Source organism: Heterocephalus glaber, unplaced genomic scaffold (genome assembly GCF_053883595.1).
Source record: "Heterocephalus glaber isolate CG9 unplaced genomic scaffold, H.glaber_assembly_v1.0 deba00001662, whole genome shotgun sequence".
NCBI classification, from domain to species: Eukaryota; Metazoa; Chordata; class Mammalia; order Rodentia; family Bathyergidae; genus Heterocephalus; species Heterocephalus glaber.
Window position 1 is genome coordinate 4,375,931 of NW_028258403.1, and position 18,345 is coordinate 4,394,275.

Here is an 18,345-nt window from a genome sequence, read left to right on the forward strand (position 1 = left end):
AATGAGAAGTTTGGCTGAGATCTCTGAGGACCTTTCAGTTATAGCAAACTGGAATAATAAATACCCATGCTTACTAGGTGCCACATAACACATTTCTCTATGACTATAACAACACTATGAGATGAGTATTAAAATTACTCCCATTATGGGCTGGGGATTTAGCTCAGTGGTTCTGCTGCCAGCCGTGCAAGCGCAAGGTCCTGAGTTCGATCCCCGGTACCAAAAGAAAAAAAAATTACTCTCATTTTGAAGGTGAGGAAACAGGCACAGAAAGGAGAAGTAACTGGCTACAGGTCACATAGCCAGTGAGTAGCAGAGGGGATACAGACTTCAGCTCTTAGTTGCTATAGAATTCTGCTTCCTAGGCTATAGTTTTATGAAATCGAAAACGCTCTCAATTAACCATGTTCGCACATACAAGTCAGGCCTCATGGTCTTTCTGATTCCTCCCCCTAGCACTCAGAATCTCAAGTTTTAGGGAACAAGAGCCCCAGGGGATGAGGGATAAAGATTGGAGTAGGTGGGTGAGAGCAATGGTGGGAGATGTTAGTCCAGTAGACCGAAGCTGTGGAACTGGAAAGAGGGGATGATGGCTGGATCAAGGGTCGAGGGATTGTAAATGTGGCAGAGTTAGCCAGCTGTGGTGTGGCACACCTGTAATCCCAGCACTTGGGAGGCTGAGGCAGGAGGACTGCCTGAGTTTGAGGCCAGCCTGCACTACATAGTGAGTTTAAAGCCAGCCTGGAAATGCAGCAAAACCCTGTCTCAAAAGAAAAAAGGCAAAGCACTCAGGAATTTCCCCATAGTCACCTGGGGCAGGACCTCTCAGACCTATACCCTATGGAGAGAACAGCCTGGAGTGGGTACTGGGATTGCCCTTAAAGGCCGGGCTCTCTCAGGAGGGCATCCAGAGGAGGTGTTGGGTCCTGCGTGGGGGTAAAGGGGAGCATGGCCTTAGCTAGCAGAAGGACAGAGTGTGTGGGTGAGGGATAGCAAAATGGGTGACAGAGGAGCAGAGTGACAGACACAGGGCCCAGCTGCGTGGCCTGTAGGGAGAAGGCTATGGGCTGCCAGTGTGCATTCCCACACATTCGTCTGGTCGCTGAGGTCTTCTCACTCTCTGTGTCTCACACGCGCGCGCACACACAGCCTCGCCCAGCGAACACTAAGTCACAGTGCAATTTATTCAGCCACAGAATCTTCATGGGTCCTGCCCCCTCAGCTACCCTGCCACCCTGGTCCATCGTCATGTCTTAGGCTTGGCCTGCAGAGGCCTCCGAGGTCCCAGCAGGGTGGGGTCTCCAGGGTCCAGCCATGGGTCTGGTACCCACAGTCCATCAGCCAGGCTTAGCTGCAGCCCCCCACACCCTTGATGAGGTTGGCAGCCTCAGGGATCTGGCGGAAGAGGTTGCGGAGGGTATCCAGCTCCTGGGTGAGCTGCTCCACCCGGCTGCGCAGACGTTCGTTCTCGGCCATGTATTCCAGCACCTTCTGCTGCGTCTCCAGAATGCGCCGCTTGGCCTTGTCCCGGCTCTTGCGCACTGCGATATTGTTGCGCTCCCGCCGCAGCCGGTATTCTAGGCTGTCCTTGTTCACTGCCTTCTTGCCTTTGTGTGAGGGGCCAGCTGGGGAAGGCGCCTTGAGGAGGGGGCTGCAGGGGGCCCCAGCAGCAGCCAGAGGGGCCTGCAGGGGAAGGCACAGAGGGACAGAGATGAGGGCCCACCCGGAGGCAGAGTGGAGGCAGGAATCCCAGCAGCCAGGCACACTTGGGACACCAGGCCAGCGCCTGTCTCCCAGGTCAAGGCAGTCCTTGATGATCCTTCAGGCAAGGACACTTTTCCTGCATCATCTATGGCAACTCTCCTGTTCTACAATCAGTAGGCATTTCCTCTTCCAGAAGCAGGTGACAAAGAAAGAAGAGGGCATGGTGGGCAGCAGGGAAGCTGGTGGGCTCAGCTTGCCACAGGGCCTTCAGGACATGGTGATGTTCAGGGCGGAGGAAACTCACAGTGGCAAGGGGCAGCTCATGGTATGGCAGGGAGCACAGAGCCCTGGGTGGGTCAGTTTCACAGAGCAACACCAAACCCAGACTTGTCAGCATAAGCGGGACCTGAGTCCCCCATCCGTGCCAGCCTTAGTCCAGCCCCTGGGTGCAGGAAGAACTGACTTGCTCTTACCTTGAGAACGCGAAGGGGCTGGCCGGGTGCTGCCAGGGTGGGGGGCAGGTGCATGGCTGTCTGCCCACAGTGTGCCACTTGGTACTGCAAGGGATTGTAGCCACCTCGGCTGGCACCTCGGCTGCCCTCTGGCCCCCGGGGCTCCTCCTTCACAGCCACAGCTCTGGGGTCGTAGCTCCCTGGACTGCTGTAGATGCCAGGGCCCAGCACCTTCCTGTCTGGGCCGAAGGTATGTGGTGGGTAGGCGAAGGGCCGTGGGTCAGGCGGCAGATAGTGAGGGAAGGCAGGGGTTCCGGGGCCCTTAAGGCTTCGGGCCTCAGGTGCTGGCTTCATGGCAAAGAGGTCGGAAAGCAGCTGTTCCTCCCCAGACTCGATGTAGGCAGAGAGGTCGATGGAGGCCTCATGCTCACACATGTCCCCCAGCTCCCCAGGCCCCGCTCGGCCCCCTGAGAACTCAAGTGGCGGCTGGCCACCCCGGGGCTCACATTCATAGTAGGTCCCGTGGGACATGGCCGGCCCACCCCTTTCGCTCCCCACCCCTGGGCCCTGCTCTTGGGGCACCCCTTGGATGCTCAGCCTACCCTCCCTCGATCTCCCCCTGCCCTAGATCTGCCCTCGATCTGCCCTCTCTGGTCTCCTTTGTCACCCACTCCTGTGTGGCTTCTCTCCTCCCTCTTCTGCTCTGGTTCCTTTTCCTTCCTCTGTAGTCAGTGCCTCTCTTCCCTCCCCCCCACTCCTTGGGGTAGCTCAGGGAGGGGCAGGGCACACCCCAGAGGGAGGGATGCAGACCTTTGAGAAAGGGGCCCCCTTCCTTGTTTAGCAGTTGGGGCGCTCGCTGACGTTTTTGGGGAATGCCTCCCTTCTCCCCGTTAAGCCCAGAGAATTCCAAATCCTCACTGAGGGCAACACCTCACTCTGAATATCCTTCTCCCTCCAACTTCCAAAATGTTCTGTGCAGAATGAGATGCCAAGTCAGAGCCAATAGAGAGAGCCCTCCCCAATGCCGACCCTGGCTGGGTCTGAACTCCTCCCTTGACCGGCCTTCCTCCCGGTCCCCCAGTTCCGGGCTCCACCTACCCCCCGGGGGCAGCCAGTTCCATGTGTGGCCCCACCTCCCACAGCATTCTCCTGGGTGCAAGCCAGGAGGGGTTTAGGAAGCAGTAATCTTGGGGACCCTGTGGCCTGGTGCAAAGCATGCTTTGCTAGTTCTTTGCACAGGGTTTGTGAATGGCTGAGATGTTAACGTGTTTCCCTGTGTAGGCATAGCTGAGTTGCCTGGTCAGGACTTGGGCTCAGCTGTACTTTGGTGACTCCAGTGTCTCTCTCTTCCAGTTGCCCTGCTCTGCAACAGTCTCAGGCTGGCACTTCACCCCCACTCTGGGCTCAAGACTCTGCCTCCCACTTCCTGTGCCCTGGGGTGCAGGCTCAGGAGCTCACTGCAGCTCAGTTTGCTGTCTTTCCTTTTGCATGGCTGTTCTCTGACCTCCAGACCTTGTCTCTTGGGGCTACTTCCTCTTGTAGGTTTGAGAAGCTTTCTCTTTTGTCATCACTTCTTCCTGGGGCTCTCTTTTAGGTTCTCTAGGAGAAGCCCTTGGCTCCCTCTCTGTACTTCTTGGCCTTGTGCTGCCCCCCACCAATTTCCCTTTTCTCTTTCCTTGGGAACCCCTGGTCCTTTTCTGTCAGAGCCACCTACTCTGGCTCTGCTTTTACCTGCTGAGTTTCATCTTCAAAAGGGGCTGCAGGTCCAGTGAAAAGAAAGATACATAGAAATGCATTAGTGGCTCTACTGTCAGGAGCAAACGGTTTAAATGCCCTTTGGGGCACTTTATAAGTTGAGCACCCAGGGGTCTGTGTCCCTGTGAGTGAGCCACAGTGGGGCAAATGTGGATGGGATCTATGTGGCATTGAACACTAAAGTAAAAGATGCAAATGTAACTTGCTTACAAGTCGGGCAAGTTACTCCTCTAGATAGCATCTTCCTTCCTGTCCTCCCTATTCCCTCACCTGGTCCAGGTGCTCTGTGCACAATTTGAAGTATGGCAAGATATGCTGAGAACCCCTGAGCTGGCTTGGGAAGATCTGCATGCACTGGAGACAGATTTCAGGAAGCAGATGGGGAGATTTCTTCTCTCCATTTCAGATCTTGGTACCATTTCAAGTAGGTATCAAGGCCAGGCAACTTCACTTTGGTGACAGTGTCTCTCCTGACCAGTAGGTGGCAATATTGGCCCAAAGTTTGGGACTTAAGGGGCTTCTGTGGTTTGGAATAAGGACAGCAGAGGGCACCTCTGTCACCCTGGCACTGGCTAAGATTTAGGCATTGGGGAGGAAGGGGAAAGGTGGCCAGGATGGGGGACTTGCAGTCAGGTTATGAGGACGGTGGATAGCCTGGGAGGGCTGTGCCAGGGCCTCATCTCAAGGAGAAGAATTCTGTCCCCTCCCTCTCTGACTGTGAAATAATGTTAATGGTAGGTGTTTTTAGATAAATCCTGTTTTTCAGTCATAGTCATTGTAAATGTTCACTTTCCATGCTGACAATCTTGCTGTGAGTTATGCAGGAAAGAAGGCACAGAAGGTAGTTTTTTTTTTTTGGTACCGGGGATCAAACTTGGGTTCTTGAGCTTGTGCAGCCGGCGGCGAAACCACTGAGCTAAATCCCCAGCCCAGAAGGTAGTTTTTTTTTTTTTTTTTTTTTTTAGAAAGTAGTATTTTTAATCCCTGCCTTACCAACAAGGAAAACAAAGCCGAGAGGCTGAGCTGTCCAAGGTCACCTGAGGATGCCTTGCTGAAGTCAGGAAGAGCCATGGGCTTGCTCCTGAGATGGCTCAGGGCTAAAGTACTGGGGCAGGGGCTGGTTACTGTGTGACTCAGAGAACTCCTTCGCATCTGTGGGCCACTATGGGGAGAGGGTGTCTGCGTCAGGAGCAGGGAATTGGGTGCTGGAGGAAGTAGGGAGAAGTGTAAAGAAAGCCAGCAGGAAATGAGAAAGCTTGAGGCACAGTGAGATAAGTGATCCGGGCTCCTGGCCTCCCTGGAAGGCTGGTGCTGCCCACACACTGACATCAGTGTTTCCCAGTAACTGAGGGCTTCCTGGGGGCAGCCAGACTGTGGGCGTCAGGGCAGGGGTGGGGGCCGTGGTGGGGGTAAGGAGGTGGGAGAGCAGGGGCTGAAGATTCCTGCTCCGGAGAGGAAAAAAGCCTTCCCCAGTCTGCAGGACCATTTTCCCTGCACAGCTATCCTCCATACTTGTTGGGTTATCTTAGTGGTTTTGTGACAGGCCTCTTTCAAGTACCACCTCCTTGGACAACCAAGGATTCCCTAAGGGGAGGTGGCCAAGCCTGGCAGTGAAATGTCAGTGAGAACTGGGCTCCATCCGGCCTCTGTCACTTAGCTCGGTGACCTTGGGCAAACTGCTGAATCTTAGCTGTGAGACAGCCGGAGTGATGCCTCCTTCCTAGGGTTGTTTAATAGACTTTGAATAAGATAATGTCTGTGAAGCAACTGACTTCAGAAAATGTTAACTCTCCTTCCTTCCTTCTTCTGGCCTCTCGCTGATGTTTTACTTGTCTCTGAAGCAGACACATACCCGGGGAAGTGGTATGATGCTTCAATTTGACAAGTATTTTTGAGCACCTAGGTCCCAGGCATGGCACAGGCTCTGGAGATGCATGGGGACCAGCCCTTCAGGTGGAGTGGGGAGGCCACAGGGAGGTGGCTCTGAGACGGAGAGGTGGCCAGAGTGGCCAAGAAGCGCACACCTCTGTGACACAAGCATCTTTGCTTCTCCCCGACAGGCCATTTGTTCTTTGAGGGTAGGGTAAACTACTTCTGATCACTTCAAGTAAAGTGATCATATTTCCTGAATTAAAATTAAGGACAAGTGGATTGGCATGTCTGAATATTTTATGGGGGCAGAAAATATTTGAAGTCTGCACTGAGTTGGAAAATTCAGGAATAAATTTGCTGTTTCCACAGCATATAGCAAAGCCAGAAAAAAAATTTGTTGAGTGACTGTGTTAATAAATGAATGCATAAACACCTATGAATTTAGTGACTTCCAAAAGGTTCCCAAATTCTCTAAGGTCAGAGCATCGGAAATGCCTAGCACTATAGTGACTGGCAGGGTTAAGACAGGGAAAAAGCTCAGGTTAGCCAGGGAAGTAGCTCAGTGGAGCAGCGCCTGCCTGGCAAGCGGCAAGATCCTAAGTTCAATCCCTGGTACTGGGGCGGGCGGGGGGATAAGCTCAGGTTAAAAATAAATGCCTATTGCCCAGGAGGAGACCCACATTTGCCCCTCTGACCAGGTTGAGATCAGCAGCTGTGACTTTACGCAAAGAGAGGAGCCCCTCAGGAACAAATGTCTGTGCAGTGAGAGTGCCCTGGAGAGGGCTGGACCTGCCAGAAGGGGGCACCACGGGGGAGACTGGGCAGGCCAGGGAGAGTAAGTTTATTGGGCTCAGAAAGGTGGATGTGTCTTCTAAGACAGCCTCCTGCACAGCCCTGGCCTCTGCCCTTCGGGAACACCCTGACTGAAGTTTGTGACTGAGAACCGTTTTGGATTAGGTCTCAATCTCTCATTCATATTCGCTGTCTGTCTCTGTCTCTGTCTGTCTCTGTCTCTCCTAAGCAGATGATGTGACTTGCCCAAGGACACACAGCTGATTAGTATCTGGCCTCCCTCTCAGGGTCTTAGGGACGGCAATCTGGCAGCCTGCCTGGCAGAAGGACAGCCACCCAGCAGGAGTGGAGGGGCCAAGCCAAGACAGGAGTGGGGGTGTCCTTCCTGCCTGTGTCATCTTGGTGTCCCAGATGGTGAAGGGCGATGTCTTAACATGTGCCACCTCCCACAGGCTGTTCGTCTGTCAGCAGTGCTGGCTCTCGGCTGATGCTGCCCCAGGAGAGAACAGCAGGAGGACAGCCCAGAAAGGAAGGGACAGAAGGAAGGAGTGGGTCGAGTCCCATCACCTTCCTCTAACGGTTAACCGAAAACATCAGGAGGCATGCAGCTACCTTAACTCTTCCTCTTTTTCCCTAGGCCTAGTCCAGTGATCCTCCTGGTCTTCATCCCAGAAACTGTCCTGTTGGATGGTTCTGCATAGCTAAGTGAGCCAGCCTCATTGACTAGCGGGCTCCTTAATGCTTTGAGTCTCTCTTTTATTTTGAGATAGTCTTGCTATGTAGCCCAGGCTGGCCTTGAACTTCAGCCTCCTGAGTTCTGAGATTATAGGCATGTGCCACTGTACCTGGCAATCCTGAGTCTAATTATAGAAGCCCATCAATTCCTTTCCCATTTGGCTCAGCACAAGAAGACTTTGCTGCCAGGTTTTAGGGACACCATCCCCTGCCTTTACCTCACGTGACTCAGTCTGGTGCTGTCCCACTTTGTGATGATGAGTATTATTATTAGTTCTTCTTTTGCAGTACTGGGGATTGAATCCAGGCCTTAGACATGATAGGTAAACACTCTACCAAGCACTCTACTCATACATCTCCAGTCCCCCTTCCCTTTCTTTCCTTTTATTTTTGTGCCAGGGATCGAACTCAGGACCTTGTGCTTTCGAGGCCGGCAGTGGAACCACTGATCTAAATCCCTGGCTGTTTTTTGAGACAAGGTTTCTCTGTGTAATTCAGGCTGGCCTTGAATTCACTATGTAGCCCAGGTTGGCCTCGAACTCATGGTAATCCTCCTGCCTCAGCCACTTAAGTGCTGGGATTATAGATGTGTGGCCCACACCTGGCCAGTGGTTGATTCTTTTTTCCCAGTTGATTTGCAGGCTCTCTGGATGGTGCACAGAGTAGGAATTGAACAACGCTTCAGGACCCCATAGAAAGAACGCGAAGGAGTTGTTTGAATGTCCAGGCCCTAAGTTGCTGGGAGAGCCTGAAGGTACAGAGATCACGAGCTTTTAGGAATCCCATCCTTGAGGATATGTGGCAAGCAAACACTTGACTAAGGAAAAATGCCTAGTGACTCAGTTTCAGAAGGTCATTTAATCATCAACACCACTGATTCATTTCCATTTAAAATTTTATTACATTAAAAAAAACCCTCCACAAAACAAATGAACAAAATTCTAAAACCCAAACCAACTTTTTGACAAGATTATTGTCAAGGGTCTAATTCTAACCCCCCCAAACAACCTTACATTTAAAAAAAATCAAAAAGAAATAGAAATAACAATATAGGGCCGGGGATTTAGCTCAGTGGTTCTGGCGCCTGCCTTGCGAGCACAAGGTCCCGAGTTCAATCCCTGGTAGCAAAAACAAAACAAAACAAAACAAAACAAGAAATAGAAATAACAGCATCAAAAATATTTATCCAAAAAGTAAGGCATCCACTTTACAAAAAAAAATAATTGAAAGAGGGAAGAGGCTGGAGGAATGAGAAGGGAGAAAGAGGAAGATGGTCCCTGGTCCTCCAGGGCTCACTCCAGCCTGGCTGGTGTCTTCTCTGAGGGGCCACAACTCAGCCCTAACCCAGCCTCTTACCAACGAGGGGTTAGGCAAGCTGGGTGGGAAGCTGGGAGACCCTGCCTGGGCCAGGAGGGGCTCCCTGGGTGTTCCAGTTTAAGGAGACGGAATGAGGGGTCCTGCATTGGGATAAGAGGACTCTGTGTCCTCAGGATGGCAGGGGCGGCTGCAGAGGCTGCAGGGCCAGGGTAAACAGCATCACCTTCCTTTGGAGCACAGGAAAAGGTCAGAAGCCCACATACCCCAGGGAGGACACTTGCCTGAGGATCCCCAAATCAGGCACCATTTTGCCACTGCCTTCTCATCCCATCCCAGAACGGGGGTGGTGAGAGCAGGAGAGAGGAGTTACGTGAGGGTCAGCAGTGAAGAGGAACAGGCCTTAGAAAATGCTCTCCCAAATGGACCCCAGGTTGTGGAACAGGCAGCTCTGGGGAGGTAGGAAAGCACCCTTCCACCCAGGGAAGGCATTTAATACCAGGTCTGTCCTGTGGGTAAGAAATAAGGGAGTATTTTTAGGTCCAGTTCTTGGATGGAAGGTGACTTAAGGCTGGTTTGGCTCTGGTTTCAGGCCTGAAGGGCCTGGGGATCCTTCCTTCATACCAGGTCCCTGAGCCAAGGTCCAGAGAGGAGGAAAGGGCATGACAGGAGGGGCCAGCAGCGTTGGCTCCATGAGGGTGTGTGGGGCACAGGCCCAGGGGAAGAGGGTCACTGCCCCTTTCCATGGAGTGGGGACCAAGGAGGAGCTGAGTGGTGTTGTCATTAGGAGACAGCAAGAGATCCACTGCACTGGAAGTAAGAAGTCTTTCTGGCTTCAGGAAGCTTTGGCACCACACCGGGCGGGGGTGGGGATGGAATGCAGGGGGGAAGGGGCAGGGCTGGGTTGCTGCAGTCTTTCCCACAAGCCTGGCTCAGGGCTGGGGTGGGGGCCATCCTCCTCCTCCTTCCTCCTTCTCCTCTTCTTCCTCCTTCTCCTCCTCCTTGTGGAGGAGCTGAAAGCAGCCTTTCTCCAGCAGGGAGCCAGGGCGGATGGTGGTGGAGGTGGTGGCACAGGGTGGGAAGAGGACAGAGGGACACATCTCCTCTATTTTGGGGTCTATGGTGAAGAAAGAGGGTTTGAGTCTCTCCAGCTGATCTTTAGTGGTGATGGATTTGTGCAGTCTGTCTGCCTCCTCTCTCTGAACTGAGGCTCCCTGGGGCTCAGGAACGGGGAGGGAAGGCAATAGCAACCTCAGCTTGCTAAGAGGCATTGGGGGCAGAGGCCTGGAAAGTGCTGCAGGGCACCCCTGGCATCTCTGCTCTCCTCTAATGCTCAGGGCAGCCCTTGTGTGGGGGCTTGGGCATGGGTCTGGGGTGAGAGGCTGGTTCTTTGGGTACAGATGTCAGTATTTTTGTTTATAACTCCTCACCCCCTACACCCAGGTCCTGCTCGACAGAGGAGAGGGTGTGTGTGTGTGTGTGTGTGTGTGTGTGTATGTGTGTTGGGGGGCCCAGGCAGGGAGGCAAGGCAGGAATGGGGAGGAAGGAGGGTGTAGTTAGCTGAGGGGAGGGCAGTCCTCAAGCCCTCAGTCTTGGAGCTGCTCTTCCAAGTCTTGGTCCTTGGTGGGTGCTGGCTGGTAGGACTGCCGCTGCCCCTCCGGGTCCTCACTTATGCCCTCCATCCCCAAGTCTCCCTCCTGTGCCGGGTACACGACCACGCACATCTTCTGGCTCACCAAGGTCAGCAACTCTATAGAAGACCACACAGAAACCAGGTCAGTGCCGAACGTCCTGCCCACCCTTCCAAGCAGCCATGACCTCAGCCAGTTCTGCTCCAGGTTCCACCTCACAGAGCAGCCCACGACTGTCAGAGATCCCTCTCCAGGAGACGGCCACCATGTCTGTCTCTGGCATCATTTGTCAGCTACCCTTTGCGCATCAAGGCCCAGCCTTTCCCTTTTTCAATGCCCATTGACCAATTCTCGGGTCCACACTGGTCTGCACCCAGCCCTGGCAGCTCCTGTGGGATGGCTGGTGGCTGCCAGTGTTCGAAGGACTGAGGTTCCTGTGGAAACTTGAACTGTTCTCCCCCCAGAAGTCTCTGGGAAGGCAGCTGCCATTCCTGCCCTGCCTCATTCTCCAGAGCCCTGAGGGCTCAGGTAAGGTGTGCCCAGGTGGGGCTCCTGACCCTGATCCTGCTGGGCTCTCCCCGTGCAGACCACCCCATCCCAGCCCAGGAGCCCTAGCCACCCAGAGCCTTCATTAACTCACCAATGAAGTCATTAAAGCTCTTGGGCTTGTTTTGCCAATAAACACCCAGGAAATAGACAGGCACTCCTGTCAGCATGATGGCCAGGCCAATGCCACACACCACCGGCTCTGACCACAGGCTGAAGATCAGCAAGAAGGCCCAAAACAGCAAGTAGATGATGGGGAACAGCAGGCTGACCTGTGGAGCAGAGGCACTGTGAGCTGTGTGTGGCCCCCACTGGCCCAAGGTTTAGGGGCCCCTCTTCACCCACACCCTTGAAGCAGAGGCCTAGGCTTCACTCAGCTGTACCCCACACCCCAGCCTCTGAAGGGTGAGCAGGTGAAATGTCAATGAATATTGGTGAGCTTGGGCAGTGGGACAGGAAGGAGATGGAGACCAGGGAAGGAATGTTCCTCATTGTTCATGTCCTCCCCCACCAAGGTAGAGTTAGATAAAGCCTCAGCATCCATGCCCAGTGCCCATGGCAGCCAGAGAAGCCATGAGAATGGAGAGCTTGGTATATCCTTGATGAAGCCCTAGGTGGAGAGGGTGGCAGGCAGGCAGGAAATGACCTGGGTCTGGTTTCCACCCATTTTAGGCAGGGCCTTCATCCGGGCACACCATGGCAAATGCCCATCCCTCTCACCAGCATCAGCCCCAATTTGTTTCTCTCAAGTAATGTGAGAAGATAAACATGCCAAGAGCCAAGAAATCAAAACTTTAGCTAGCATGGCCTAAAAAAGGGTGGGGCCCTGACTTTAGTTTAGAAAACAGCACCAACTCCATGGGCTTCCCCTTTCCTTGCTGGCCACATATGGGGGGTCCCTAGACAGCCCTCTTCTGGACTCTAGGGGTCCCTTCTCCTCCCTGTCTGCCCCTCTCAGAAGGGAGATAAGGATATTCTTCATCTTCTTCCCTCGCAGCTTTCCTCCTTTTAAATTTTCTTTCTTTTTGTGGTACTGGGGCTTGAACTCTGGGGCTTGTGCATGGTAAGTGCTGTACCGTAAATTACGTCCCCAGTCCCTTTTAAAATTTTAGGAAGGTAGGTAGGGCTGGGTCTTTAGCTCAGTGGCACCACACCTGCCTCGAAAGTGCAAGGTCCTGAGTTCGATCCCTGGTACCGACAAAAAAAATTTAGTAAGGTAGACTTTGTGGAGATGGGAAGGGAATCTAGGGATGGGGAAGGTGGAAGGGAAGAGAGGGGAGGGGAAGGGGAAATAAAAAAGATTAAGATTCGATATCCATATTGGGCTGGGGATGTAGCTCAGAGGCACAGCTCCTGCCTGGCAAGCACAAGGTTCTTAGTTTGATCCCTGGTACCAAAAAAAAATTTGATAGACATATTAACCAATTCCTCCTGATGAATGTATTCATTATGAATAAAAAACATGTGCTAATAATTCTTCTTCTTTTTTTTTTTTTTTTTTGTACCAGGGATCGAACTCTGGAACTTGTGCTTGCAAGGCAGGTACTGGAACCACTGGAGCTAAATCCCTGGCTCTGATAATTATTCTTTAAATTTTGAGACAGGATCTTGCTAATTTCTCTGGCTGGGCTCAAACTTACAGTCCTCCTGCCTCAGTCTCTCAGAGTGTTGGGACTACAGGCATGTGTCACAATGCCCAGCTGCCTCTTTTTTTTTTTTTTTAAGGTACTGGGGATTAAACCCAGGGCTTTCCATGAGCTACATCCCCAGCACTTTTTTTGTTTTTTTTTTAAATTTTGACACAGGGTCTTGCTAAAGTGCTAAGTTGCCCAGGCTGGACTCGAAGCAGGCAGTGGAACCACTGAGCTAAATCCCCAGCGCTCAAACTCATGATCCTCCTGCTTCAGCCTCCCAGAGTGTTGGGATTATAGGCATGCACCACCATGCCCAATCCTCTCAGGTTTTCTGAGTGGAAGAAAAATAGTAGTGAAAATAACAGTGGAGAGCTGAGAGATCTGGAGAGCCCTCGATTTCTCAGCTGGAACAATCTCCTAGTAGGTTCAGGTCTCTATTTCTAGAGAGTTCTGGCCTGTATCACTCTTCTGTTTTGCAGAACTCAGCTTTCGTGCATATCTTGTTCTGAACAACCCCATCAGTTCCTTTCCTAACATTATTTTTGTAGCAGTCATTAAGTTCACTAAGCACAGTAGTGTACGTAGGGTCACAGGAGTTTGAAAAGGGAGGCTGAGTGTATAGCTCAGTGGGAGAGTGCTTGCTTGGTGTGAGTGAGGCTCTGGGTTTGATCTTCAGTACTGTTCCAAAAAAAAAAAAAAAAGGTCTCTGGAGGACTGGAAAGCTTCCAAAAAGAGGAGGTACTCGAGGCCCATTTAGAAAATGGTAAGAATATGTTTATTTATTGTTTTTGAGGCAGTGAATCACTTTGCTGCCCAGCCTGGGATCAAATATTGGCTCAATTGATCCTACTGCCTTAACCTCTCAACTAACTGACTACAGGCTGCCACCACACCTGGTACAGTTAGAACCTAGACAGGCAGATGAGAGGAAACTCATTCTGGGATGCAGACATCCATCTATCTGGAGGAAACGTTGGAGAGACTGGAGAGCCCTGAAAACCCAGCCAGACTCGAAGACTTGGAGTGGTAGGAAACAATGGGATGCCGTGAATTGAAGAAAGTAACATTTAACCCACTTATTTCCCGGCGGCCATTTACTCTGGTCCTGTCTCCAGGGGAGAAAGGAAATGGCTGTCCCCTCCACACATGGCCCTTGCTACCATGATCAGATCAGATTGAATCAAATAAAGGTGACAGCAGATCCCCAAAGAGGTTCTCTCACCTTGATAGGGCGAGGGATGTCAGGCTTCTGCCAGCGAAGGACTATTTGTCCAGCAACTGTGACCCCGTAGAAGAGGTAGTTGATGAAGCCCACGTAGTTGATGAGCGTGTACATGTCGCTGGTGACCAGCATCAGCAGGGTGGAGATGCACTGGGGAAATGAGGGGCTCACTGGTGATCACAAAGGTACTCTAGAGGCTGGAGGAGGTTCACAGGGTTGGGCACCCTGGTGTTACCTGGCTCTGCGTCAGTCCTGTTCTCATTTATATCTCCCTTAGTTATAGTTAAAGCTAATTTCTTTTTTCTTTTCTTTTCTCAAAAATCCTTTGAGAAGATTATTAACTGAAGATTAAGGCTCTGTTCTTGCCCTCATCCTTTTCCCCTGGCTGAGTCATCTCATTTATTTTCCTTCCTTTTCTTCTTTAAAAAAATTTTGTAAACAGTTGCACAGCTGGGTCCTATTCTTAGCATTCTGCAAATATTAACACATTTAACCCTCATAACATCCCTGTGAGGTTTTCTTGATGGAGGTCACTTTCCAACTTCAAAGTTATCTCTGTGACTCTCCTAAAGCAAGCCATGCTTTTCTCTCTGGTAATCTATGAAGGTCAGTAAAAGGGTCAGTTCTCCTGTGAGATCTGATGGTGAAAAAACTTGAGAAGATGTTAATGGGTGAACAGGACTGACTCCTGCTGTACTCGCCGTGCAGCCATAGTAAGGCTCAGTGGAAAAAAAAAGCCCTGTGGTCCAGCGGGAATACAGCCTTCTCTTGATAACTCCATAGCTAACCAATCAAGATGACCTTCAGCCTGGGCCTGAACATTCTGATATTTCCCAATGGTGTACAATGCCCTTGGCTCCCCAAGCTCTGTTATCCTGATTTCTGACCACTTCTTCAGTGGACCAAACCCATTTTTAATGTTTTATTCAGGACCCGGAAGGAAAAGAAGAATAACCTAAAAGACTCAATGGGGATAAGTCTTTGCTCTTTCCTTTAGCTCTCCTTAAATGATTCTACTCCAGGGACATTTCACCATTTCTTCCCTATCTCAAATTTCTTTTTCTCTACCTTTAGTTTTATTGGTCTTCCTCTTTTTATGATATCTCTTATTTGCTGTACCCTCAATGCCAAATTTATTTCAATCACATTTCTCAGGAGACTGGCACAGTGTCCTGGGCAAGAAGTTGGGAGGGGGAGAGGTGGGTGTTCCTTGAACAGCCAGGAGCAGAGGCCCAAAGCTGTACCCCTGTGGTTACAGGCACCAGGAAGGTCCAGGGGATGGCTGTGTCTTTATGAGGTGGTCACTTCAGTCTGTTCCCAAAGGGTGGGAGAATGAAAATGAGCCAGGCTGAGAGCTTCAGGTGTTTTGGACTCAGGGTCTTTCCTTATTATAGCTCTTGATATTGATAAGGCTAGTGAATCCATCTGCCAGATTACCTAAGGCCCAGGAAAAGTAGGGCCGACCAGAAGGGTGGCAGGGTATGTGTGGGAAGGGTGAAGCACCAGTGGAGTGTAAAGAGAGGGAGGGTGCACATGGGACCCTTACTGTAAAGAGGAGGGCTGGGATTGGCGTACAGCGCTTCACGTGTATCATGGCCAGCACGCTGGGAAGGTGGCCTTCTCTGGCTCCAGCAAAGAATAGCCTGGCAGGAAAAAGAGCAGGTCAGCTGGGAACAGCCCACAGGCCACCAAGCCAGGGCTCCTCCTCCACACCCACCTCCATCCACACAGCAGCACCCTCCTCCAGGCAGCGCCCACCTTCGCGTGCACACCTGGAAGCCCCCTCATCCTAACGCAGGCACAGGCAAACCAGAGGTGGCCAGTGGATAGGTGGGGAGATCTTGGGCTGGTGGAGACACTGTGCAGGGTCTGGCTGGCTTGGGGCACTGTTACTCTGTCACCCACAGTGTCTGGAAGGCTGTAGGAACAGCCCCTCTCCTAGAGCCTTCATCCCTGTACAAATGTGTCTTGCTACCCTCCAGGGGTACAGACTCCCTGAAACGCTGGAGTGAACTACACATGGAGAAGTCTGAACGTTTCTCATGGTACTCAGAGATTAGGTGCAGCTGTGTGTCTGTGTGTGTGTGTGTGTGTGTATGTGTGCTCACGCGCAGGTGGGAACCTGAGGGAAAAGTGGAGATGTCCTGGGTAGCAGTTACATGGCTCCCTGAAATTGTCGAACTCATCCAGTTGAACACTATGCTCTATTCATATTATTGTGTGTAAATTGTACTTAAAATGTATACCTTCAGGGCTACTTATTCTGTTCCCAAGAAGCCAACCCAAAGGAATAAATAGAGTTGGTGAAAAGTATATATACAGAGATGGTAGGAAAAAAATGGAAATATCCTAAATGCTTAAAAGGATGAGACTGATTAAATAAAGTATGGTCTCTCCATAGATGGAAAATGATGAAGCCTCATCAATGTTTTTGAAAAGAATTGATTACATGAGAAGATGCTCATAATATAATGTTAAATGAAGACTCTGTGATTCTAATTTATTGACAATTTTTTATGAGCATGTAAAAATACACTAAAATGCTTCACTAAAATCCTGGATGGTGGAGTTATGAGTAGCTTTAATTTCCTCCCTCATACTTTATAGAACAATAATTTTTTTTGGTGCTGGGGATTGAGTCCAGGGTCCTGTGCACACTACACATGAATTCTACCACTGAACTATTATCCCAGCCCCTAAAATAGGACATTTATAACCAGGACAGTTATTTTTAAACCTTTTTTAAAAATTAAACTTTTTATTTTGAGAAAAAAATTCACATATAGTTGTAAAAAAAATAACACAGGGAGATGTTATATACCCTTTACTCAGTCTCCTCCATCAGGACACTGCAAGGTTATAGTACAATATCACAACTAGGATATTGATATCTAAAAGTCTTGTTATTACCAGGTGTGGGGGCACACACCTCTGGGAGACTGAGGCAGGAGGACGGGAAGTCCATCCTGGGCATCCATCAAGTCCAGCCTGGGCAATTTAGCAAGACCTTCTCTCTCAAAAATAAAATAAAATAAAATAAAATGGGGGCCGGGGATTTAGCTCAGTGGTTTCACCACCTGCTGCGCAAGTGCAAGGACCCGAGTTCGATCCCCGGTACCTAAAAAATAAATTTAAAAAAATAAAATAAAAACAGGCCGAGATAGGGTCTTGCCATGTAGTCCCTGGCTGGTCTTGAACTCACTATGTAGCCCAGGTTGGCCTTGAACTTTCAATCCTTCTGCCTCAGCCTCCCCTCAAGTGCTGCTCCAATGCTGGGATTACAGGTATGGGCCACCATGCCCAATTCTAAAAGTTATTTTTATTTATTTATTTATTTTGGTGCTGGGGATTGAACTCGGGTCCTTGCGCTTGCAGCAGGCGGCGAAACCACTGAGTTAAGTCCCCAGCCCCTCTAAAAGTTATTTTTAAAGAGAGAAATTGGCTGGGCATGATGGTGCACACTTGTAATTCCAGCACTTGGGAGGCTGAGGCAGAGTCACCACAAGTTCAAGATCAGCCTGATCTGTATAGTGAAACTGTGTCTCAAAAAAACAAACCCAAAATGGGGGTGGGAGTGGGGCGGAGAATGAATGAGAATAAGCCAGATGTGGTGGCGCATGCCTATAACTCCAGCACTCAAGAGGCTGACCAGTGTGGACTATGTAGCAAGACCCTGTCTCAAAAATTTTGCAGATCCTCAGTACATACATAAATACACACACACATATGAAAAGAAAAAAGATACGGAAATTATAACACGAAAAGCAGCTAGCCCTTTGCTGGGCATGGTGGTAGATGCCTGTAATCTAGCTACTTGGCTGAGCCAAGAGGATCACAAGTTCAAGACCTCATCTCAAAATAAAAAAAACATAAAAAGGGCCGGGGTATAGCTCAGTGCAAGGCCTTGACTCTATTTCCAACACACACACACAAAGAACCATTTCCTTTTCCCTCTTCCAAGAGAAAATACTATAAATTGTTGTCATTTACATATTAGTGCAAAATAGACCACTTTTTCTTTTTTCTAGGGAAAGAAGCACCTATGGGAAGAGAGAAAGAAGACGGTGTGATGAGGACAGAAAGGCGTACTAGTAGCATGCTGGGAATTCTGAGGAGAACTGCCACTTACTTTGTAATTGGTACGTGGAATAATGGCAGTGTGTCCAAAGTGTGGGGACCGGCTCCAAGTGGGGACTGGCTCCAATATCCATAAGCAGTGGCCCCCTCATGAACTACCTGAGGCAGTGTCACTACAGGTAGTTCATGCAGATGCACATATCCCTGCCCCTCTCCCATGTTACTCTCCTTAGTGCAGCCTCATGCACCAGACTGAGCTCAGGTACTCTGTGGGCCTTCACATGTACACAGCCAGGGTCCTGCATCCACATCCCTCCTCCAAATGCAGCCAGGACCAAGTGTATTTGTCCAATAGCACTTGCAAGTGTCAAGTTCAAAAGAAACAATCCTTGCCCAGCTGACAATGGAGGAGACAATGGCATTTAGCATAATACATACCCGCACACACTTTGACTCCTAGGAAGGATCACCTCTTCCACACCCCAGAACATAACAGAGTGGAAGTGAGGACAGAGGAGGAAAGAAAGAAGGCACCGGAAGATGAGCAGAGGAAGCTGGGTGGGTGAGATCGAGCCTCTGAATCAGAGGCTGAGCATACCACACGCCACTGT

General features: G+C 50.6%; 2 protein-coding genes and 1 long non-coding RNA gene across 6 annotated transcripts in view; 1 reads left to right on the forward strand and 2 right to left on the reverse strand.

Moving 5' to 3' along the window:
* The window catches only part of LOC147822321 (uncharacterized), a 50,010-nt gene that overhangs the window by 18,228 nt on the left and 13,437 nt on the right, over positions 1–18,345 (forward strand). The window contains exon 2 of the long non-coding RNA XR_015445794.1: positions 17,686–17,796. This is a non-coding gene — a long non-coding RNA (uncharacterized LOC147822321). The remainder of the gene's footprint in view (positions 1–17,685; positions 17,797–18,345) is intronic.
* Positions 1,166–2,835, reverse strand: Cebpe (CCAAT enhancer binding protein epsilon). The gene is made up of 2 exons (XM_004864180.2): positions 2,178–2,835; positions 1,166–1,683 (listed from the first exon to the last, which is right to left on the reverse strand). The coding sequence occupies exons 1-2, from the start codon at positions 2,685–2,687 to the stop codon at positions 1,348–1,350; spliced, it is 846 nt and encodes a 281-aa protein (XP_004864237.1). The 5' UTR covers positions 2,688–2,835; the 3' UTR covers positions 1,166–1,347.
* Slc7a8 (solute carrier family 7 member 8) overlaps positions 8,188–18,345 on the reverse strand; it is a 53,134-nt gene continuing 42,976 nt past the window's right edge. For 3 of the 4 annotated variants that reach the window (XM_004864179.3, XM_004864177.3, XM_004864178.3), the window contains exons 9-12: positions 15,204–15,300; positions 13,658–13,807; positions 10,896–11,073; positions 8,188–10,374 (exon numbers count right to left, since the gene is read on the reverse strand). In XM_004864179.3, coding sequence (XP_004864236.1) covers positions 10,211–10,374; positions 10,896–11,073; positions 13,658–13,807; positions 15,204–15,300 — 589 coding nt within the window. In that variant the 3' untranslated portion in view covers positions 8,188–10,210. The remainder of the gene's footprint in view (positions 10,375–10,895; positions 11,074–13,657; positions 13,808–15,203; positions 15,301–18,345) is intronic. The other variant, XM_087197170.1, reaches the window with a different exon arrangement.